Source organism: Colias philodice, chromosome 29 (genome assembly GCF_061535455.1).
Source record: "Colias philodice isolate Cphi_HAF_F1 chromosome 29, ilColPhil1 Martin Lab GWU primary, whole genome shotgun sequence".
NCBI lineage: Eukaryota > Metazoa > Arthropoda > Insecta > Lepidoptera > Pieridae > Colias > Colias philodice.
The window spans coordinates 4,645,861-4,653,187 of record NC_143114.1 but is presented as its reverse complement, the minus strand read 5'-3'; the positions used below and the strand labels follow the sequence as shown (position 1 = coordinate 4,653,187).

The following is a 7,327-nucleotide window of genomic DNA, read 5'->3' as shown; positions in this document are numbered from 1 at the left end:
ATTCATTTGAAATCGATTTGAAGAATAAAATAACAAATTTAAATTATTATAATTTTAAGTTAGTTCCTTCTTCAATCGCAGTTAGATTTTCACGTTCTGCATCCATAACGGCATGCGCTGTTTTTTCCCATTGGTCACAAATTTCCGTGTGTTTTTTCCGGTACATCTGTTGCGTCATTGTGGGAAGATTCATGGCTACACACAATCCTTGAAATTGTTTTAAGCCCATGCCTATATTGTATTCAGTATGAACTCACCTCTGCACATATTACACGCTAGTTTCAATTTGGAATATAAACCCACTTTAGTTTCTCCTATTATGTTTAAATTAGATAGAGTACAACCAAATTGAGGGGCATGATTCGATATAATTTTTATTTTTTTTAGGAAGTACACCTTGTCTATTATCACTCTCTCTGCTGCATCGTACAAATTTTCATCTTGAACTTTATCCTCAGCTTGTTGGTGACTCTTTCGAGTAGCTCGTCATTTCAATGAACTGTAATGAAAAAGTAATGAAAAATATAAGCAGGTTATTTATTCATATACGAAAAAGCGAGTATGGATACTATTTTTAAATAAACATACGCAGTCGACGACACACATTCCTCCAGAACTTAATTTCGATCAATTTCGTTGGATTGTACGATATTTTTCCATATTTTTAAATTTACGTATTATTTTATCGAGAGCCGACTAAAATCATGTGATTATTCTTCACTTACACCGCAACTTCGTTCTGTTCTGAGACTCTCAGGATAAGGCTTTAAAACAAAACGAAATAATGCTTCCTTTCGCTAAATTGTGTTTTGAGGAATTCATTAAGTTGAATCCAATTTGAGAATTCCTTTATTGAACATGCATATTGTGCTTTGCCCTGAAGCTGCATTTTTTAGCAGAGCAGTAAATAAAACAAAGTCAAAATAATCAATATTTATTGTTTAAAATAATTACCACTGAACAATCAGCGCTGGTTTAAAATAGCTGGCTTATGGCTAGCAGAATAGTAGATAAAACACTTAATTAAAGTTAAAATAATCAATATTTATTCTTAAAAATAATAACCACTCAATAATCAGCTTGTCGCGCCAATTGGTCTCCGCCCCTTTGATCATTTTTTCATTAAAATTATAAATTGATGTATTAAATTGGTAACGAATACTATTAATTTATTATCTGAACGAAATAGAATGTTACTACTGTATTGGTGACAAAATATCAAATAAAAAGGAGTCGCAGTCAGGGATCGATAATCGATTTATTTGGAGACAGATCTACCATTCTGAGCACAGAGCTATTATTTAAGTAACAAAACTGTTATTATAAGAACAAAGTTTATATTCATATAATGCAATATAATATTATTGGTTATCGATCTCTTATTTTACACATATATTAACATTAATTTGATAATTCATACCTGGAAATAATTTTTGTTTATCTTAGAACAAAAATATTTCATGGTGATAGATCTATTTATTAGGTGATACAACTTAATGACAAATATAAATTTTGGTGATAGAAAATATAGTTCCCTTTTGATTTTAGCTACTAGTGTCAGAAAGCTGCGTGTTCAATGCACGTCGGGGTCCCACAACTGTGGAGGAAGGAAGGTAGAATACCTCCATCGAATAAGTGAAGTTTCTTGACATACTCGATTTGCCGGCCGGCCTCTCCAGATTATAGCCTGGGTAACAGAGATAGGCTGTATTAGAGGGGGAAGAAATCTGCGTTTCGGTTAAAAAGAGCAAGGCCGGCTTTTCCGTCACAAGATGGTAGTGGATGGCATTGATGTTGGAATGTAAGCCCCTGATGTTACAAAAGTTAACGCAGAGCGTAGAAGGGCGTGCAAAGGTCTGATTTGGTACCGGGAGCTTTTAAAACATATGTAAACCAATAATTACAACAAGACTGTTTCGAGACGTCACTCGAAATACTTCACTCAATTGGTACCGGCACGCTCTATTTGACAGTTAGCATTCTTGTTTTAATGACCATAATGACAGTTTTACGCCCGAAATTAAAAATCAATTTTGATCCCGTTTCACGTTCAGCCCATTGCCCGGATTAAGTTAAAAGTTATAGTTAGGATTTAAGTTTAAAGAGGCCATCTGTTCGAAAGTGACAATTTGTACAATATCATACTTCCTTTAGCCTATTTACCTACTTTTTCTGTCATTCTATTTTAATTTTTTCAATTTCAAACAAGAGTCGGGCGTTTTTTTAATTTATAATTTTCATTTTGTAAATGAATATTATTTAATTTTGCATCCAAGCACTGTTTTTTAGCTGAGAAATATTTGGCTATGGCATTATTCTTGGCAGTCTTGCTATCGTCTTGTCTTAATTTCTTTCTCACTGAAAAATGAACATAACTTTAGGATGGGTACGTGTTTGTACACATCTCTCATAACTTTGCATTAAAGGTACAAAATTGCCCTTAAATGCATGATTTTTTTATATTTTTGTAAAAAAAATATTATATTATGAAATGAGGGGTCTAAAATACGGGAAAAATATTTAAAAAATCATTGAAATATTTAAACTATATTTATTATTGAAAATAGGTTGTTATCATTTTTGAAAAATTATGCAGTAAGCACATAAAAAAGATATACCTAATTAAATTGTATGGAAAACCCTGAAACAGTTATTATTGCGGTTATCACAGAGTGATATATTGCATTTCTCACGCATGACTGACGTGAGTTTTTTGCAATGAGGATATTTACACTGGTTCCTTTTGGAACCATAAGGCCCTATTCAGTGCGACGCGGACTAGGTTTTGCGTCCGTCGCGGATGAATTTGTCGTTCAGTGCGATGCGGATCGTGATCGAGAGTGGTACAGTGTCATGGATAAAACTTTGAATTTGGTGATTGCGGCCTATTTATTAAACAACAGAAGAAGATGACGCCATGGTAGAAGATTTAATGTGCATCCACTGGTTGAGAAAAGACTTCTTAAAGGAGAATTTGTATCCTTGTTTTCGGACTTGCAGGATGACGAAATGAAATTCTTCAAATATTTCAAGATGTCCATAAGGACATTTGAGGAGTTGCATGCGAAACTAGAGCCATCTTTAATGCGTTGCGATATATTATACAAGAAACCCATATGTTCGCGGGAGAGATTGGCTGTAACAATTAGGTAAGTAGGTACTTAAATTTAAAGGTTAAATATATAAAAGAATAATTTTAATTAAAAAAATTATATAATCAATTTTTAAATGTAATTATGTAATTAATTACAATGCAGTGTAATCACGGTGTTGCCAGTTTTCTAAAGACTCGTCCACATCACTCCCTAATAAATGAGGTAAATCGTTGATAGCGGTTGATACAGATGCTGGGCGAGTTCATAGCTAGCCCTCTAATTTCCATAGCTAGCTCCAGTATTCTAGTTCGGAATATCAATTTTTTATAATCATCGAAATCGTTTAAAATGGGTGCCAGGGAATTAAAAAAACTGTAGTCATCGTCTTTAAGAGCCGTAGACGGCGCAGAGTTTTTGGTGGAAGTGTCTTTCTTTTCTATTATTTTCAATAATTGTGACTCAAAGTCTGTCATACATCTCTTTTTTTTTCTCTGCCACGGTTTTGGAGAAGCCAGCACAGGTGTCTGTAATGTTTCTTCTGTTGATGGCAAGTCCGGGGTACATTGCGAGTTTTGCGATGACGACGATTTCAACAAGACTGTTTCGAGACGTCACTCGAAATACTTCACTCAATGGGGAAGACAACTGTCAAAGTGGCGCTGTATACGATTGTTCCAAAGTATCTGTCAAATTGTATAGCATCATATAGAATTTCTTCACAAATATCATCAAAATGACTAAATGTTGTGTAATTGGGTGTAAAAACGTTGGCATTCATAAATTCCCAATAAATCCTACTATAAGAAGAAAGTGGATAGCTGCCTTAAGGATTAAAAACTTTGAGCCTAAAAAAACGACGAGGTTATGTCGAGATCATTTTCATGAAAATGACTATCAATCATTAAGTGTGACTACAGGTGAGTGTTAAAGTTATAAACGTTAGTTCTTTCATTTAAGATAGCCTCTGTAAACCTAAATTAATAACATTTCATAATGTCAAAAAAAACATAATTGTTCATCTTGTTTTTAGGTTTGCCTTGTGCACACAAGTTTTTAAAGAAAGACGCAGTACCGAGTCTCTTTTCATGGAACCAAAAAAAAATATCAGCCAGTGCTTGTGCAAGAGACGAAAGACATGCAAAAAGGAACCTTCAAAAGGATCTTTTTCAACAGCAATCAAGTGAACATCCATCTACTTCAAGTGACCCACAGCCTTCAACATCTACAGGCCCACAGCCATCGACTTCTCAAGATCCACAATATATAATGGAATATCAAAGAGAGTTAGAAATTTCTTCCCTTGATCCACCTGTTGATTGTGGTGACAATGTTAATCAAAATAAACAATCATCAGTTGCTACTCAGACTGCCACAATGCTGTCTCTTTTTTCAGCAGATATTTTACTAAGCGATGAAGAGTCAGTAAAGTTTTACACTGGCTTAGAAAATTATGAAAGATTTCAATTTGTTCTATCAACATTACTGCCAATGGCAAATCATCTTAAATACAGGTGGAGTGGGGTAAGTGGAGTTTCAACTGAAGATCAGTTTCTTATGATGCTGATAAAACTTCGAAGAGCAAGTACTGATCTTGAACTTTCGAAAATGTTTGGTATCAGTAAGACACAAGTTTCAAACATTTTCATCACGTGGGTGAACTTCGTCAATGACTTATGGTCAATGATAGACATTTGGCCTCAAAGAGACCTTGTTCATTTTTACATGCCAGCAGAGTATAAAGAAAACAAAATGCCAACAAGGGTGATTATAGACTGCACAGAGATACCCATCACAAAACCAAGTGACCTAAAATCACAGCAAATTACTTCTAGCAATTATAAAAATAAAAATACAATAAAGTTTTTAGTGGGCTCTACCCCTGGAGGATTGTTATCCTATTGTTCTGAGGGCTTTGGTGGCTCAATTAGTGATCGGCAAATGATTGAGAGAAGCAAGCTGTTGAAATTGTGCGATGAAGGAGATAGTATAATGGCAGACCGAGGCTTTAATGTTCAGGACCTATTTGCATCCAAAAATATTGGTATAAATATACCTAGTTTCTTACGTGGGAAAGCTCAATTGCCAGGTCTTGCTCTTTTACATGACAGGAAAATAGCCTCACAACGTATAGAGCGCTTAATTGGATTAACCAAGACATATAAGATTTTTATTTTATTATAATAATCTTTATATAAATATTTATTTATGATTTCAGCCTTCACATAATTATTGAAAAAATAATCTAATTTTAGTAACATGTCTTTTAGGAATACCTCATCTTTTTCAATATAAATTACTTTCATGTCTTTAAAAGTATATATAATAAAATTGCAGAATTTTCTGCCACTGCAATACATTTGTCCTTGTACTTGAAAATAATATGGACAGGTTTTTTTTAATACCAGTTCTCCATTTTGAGTCTGAATGTATGGTACAGTTTCAGGACTAATAAGCCTGTTTCTGCTTACATATGGGCATTTTATTTCTAAAACAGTATCTTCGCCAAGTAAGGCATCTGGTGAGGCACTTAGGTAGGGCCTATCTTTTGATATAAACATGCCACACTGCACAGGAACCAGCCCATATGTTTCTGAATATTTCTTCAGTGCATTTGGTTCATTTATTAGACCATGCGCTGTGGCTCTGGATGAAATTTTTTTTTGTTTGAGTAACTGTTTTGCAAATGATTCTAAAGATTGTGCTCTTAGATTACAAACAGTATGAAAAACACTGGCTGTTATCCTACAACTACGATATTCATACCAAAGACAGTTAGAATTTTGATTTCTTGTTTCGTTTTCTATTTCTCTTATTTGATCTGCAGTAATTTCTAATAAATTTAGGCTTTTCAAAAGCATCACATCTGAAGTATCTTTTAAATAACCATGATCTTGTATAACCGCAATGGGGTTAGCAGGTCCATACAGTTGTTTCATTGGCATGTTAGAGTTCAAATTCAGAACAAGGTTTCGAATTCTGTTATTATAGGCTATTTTATCTATAGAATTCATAGGATATGCCTCAAAAATAACATTTTTGCTGTATCTTCGTTTCACAAGATTTTGAGCCTTAACTGGAGTTCCTGTAAATATTCTTTTTGGTCTGTGGAACGTTTGGAGTTGCTGCGTTTGTGACTCTGTTATTAATATTATTTTATCTTTGCGCATATGCAGTATAGCAAATAATACCACACCAACATGTTTGCAGTGTGCTTCAGTACCTGCTCCGGCAGGACATTCACAATGACATTCCTCAATACCACCCTGGTCATCTATCTTGATGTCAACTTGATAAGAAAGTTTTTTCATTGTCTTCTGGACAAATCCTTTTATATAGAAGTATCCACCGACAAATGCAGATCTTATCAATAAGAGGAATCTGGCTTCATATAATTTCTCTGACGCATCGGTTTTTTTGTTGAATCTGCAAAATTACAGAAAACTTTAGTATTATTGTAAAATAGCAACAATCATCACAATAAATTAAAACCATTAATTATAGATTTACCTTTCAAAATAATATCTAATAAATTGTCTTTCAATTGGTGATAACACAGAGTTACTATTTATGTCATGGTACATCTCCAGTGGTGGAAGTACAATAGAGGGTTCCGTTGGATTTGGAGAGAGTTGTGGTGTATTAAAGTTAAAGTTTTTGTCATACAGCTCCAACCTGGAAAAAAAAACTATTAAACATCACTCTATAGCCCTGAAAGTTAAAAAGCCATAAGCCATAGCCTTAGTATGTATAAATATAGTCCTGAATTACTTTAGCCTCAATAATTCGTAACTTAAATACTTAAGATTAGTTACACAACTGTATTCTTTGCTACCATAGAAAAATGAGGAAAAACATAATAAATTTACAAACTATTGAATAATAAGTTACTCAGTTATGATATTAATTGTTCAAACATTGTAAGAGAATTGATTTCAAAGGTCCAAGTTGGCCTAGACATATGCAAAAACAAACATACAGAATTTTCTGTAGGAGTCCTACCTTTCCACTAAATCAGCTTTTCTTCCTTTTACAGAGGCCCCTCTTCTCTTTAACTCAGCTTTGAGTTCAAGCACGCTCCAAGTAGCATACAGTTTCGCATCCATGTTGTCGAATAATCGACAGTAGTCTCCCCAGAATGTGTTTTTTTTGCTTTGTTTACACGCTTCAAGATTGTCAAACTGACGCCATTAAGAATAACCGTACGCAGCGCCATCTGAGATTAGTTTTATCTT

The 7,327-nt window shown here is 34.0% G+C and overlaps 2 protein-coding genes and 1 long non-coding RNA gene across 4 annotated transcripts in view; 2 read left to right on the top strand and 1 right to left on the bottom strand.

Annotated features, from left to right (window-relative positions):
• Positions 1-243: 243 nt before the first annotated feature.
• LOC149475928 (uncharacterized) overlaps positions 244-7,327 on the top strand; it is a 147,295-nt gene continuing 140,211 nt past the window's right edge. Inside the window, exon 1 of the long non-coding RNA XR_016317997.1 lies at positions 244-3,149. This is a non-coding gene — a long non-coding RNA (uncharacterized LOC149475928). The remainder of the gene's footprint in view (positions 3,150-7,327) is intronic.
• On the top strand, positions 3,143-5,995 carry LOC149475939 (uncharacterized). Of its 2 annotated transcripts, XM_089713058.1 has the most exons (3): positions 3,829-4,012; positions 4,126-4,616; positions 4,828-4,870. In XM_089713058.1, the coding sequence occupies exons 1-3, from the start codon at positions 3,829-3,831 to the stop codon at positions 4,858-4,860; spliced, it is 708 nt and encodes a 235-aa protein (XP_089569184.1). In that variant the 3' UTR covers positions 4,861-4,870. The 2 variants fall into 2 exon arrangements, with proteins under 2 accessions (XP_089569183.1, XP_089569184.1); XM_089713057.1 differs by having other exon boundaries at positions 3,143-4,012; positions 4,126-5,995.
• Positions 5,719-7,222, bottom strand: LOC149475938 (uncharacterized). Its single transcript, XM_089712504.1, has 4 exons — positions 7,095-7,222; positions 6,603-6,767; positions 5,980-6,518; positions 5,719-5,738 (listed from the first exon to the last, which is right to left on the bottom strand). Exons 1-4 carry the CDS (start codon positions 7,196-7,198, stop codon positions 5,719-5,721), a joined length of 828 nt encoding a protein of 275 aa, XP_089568630.1. The 5' UTR covers positions 7,199-7,222.

What these genes read in the sequence shown, in the direction of transcription:
- LOC149475939 (XM_089713057.1), top strand. Translation starts at nt 3,829, where the DNA reads ATGACTAAATGTTGTGTAATTGGGTGTAAAAACGTTGGCATTCATAAA. An exon ending in ATCATTAAGTGTGACTACAG is followed by an intron (nt 4,013 to 4,125) that starts GTGAGTGTTAAA and finishes TCTTGTTTTTAG; the next exon opens with GTTTGCCTTGTGCACACAAG.
- LOC149475938 (XM_089712504.1), bottom strand. Translation starts at nt 7,198, where the DNA reads ATGGATGCGAAACTGTATGCTACTTGGAGCGTGCTTGAACTCAAAGCT. An exon ending in AAAGCTGATTTAGTGGAAAG is followed by an intron (nt 6,768 to 7,094) that starts GTAGGACTCCTA and finishes TTTTTTTTCCAG; the next exon opens with GTTGGAGCTGTATGACAAAA. An exon ending in ATTAGATATTATTTTGAAAG is followed by an intron (nt 6,519 to 6,602) that starts GTAAATCTATAA and finishes GTAATTTTGCAG; the next exon opens with ATTCAACAAAAAAACCGATG.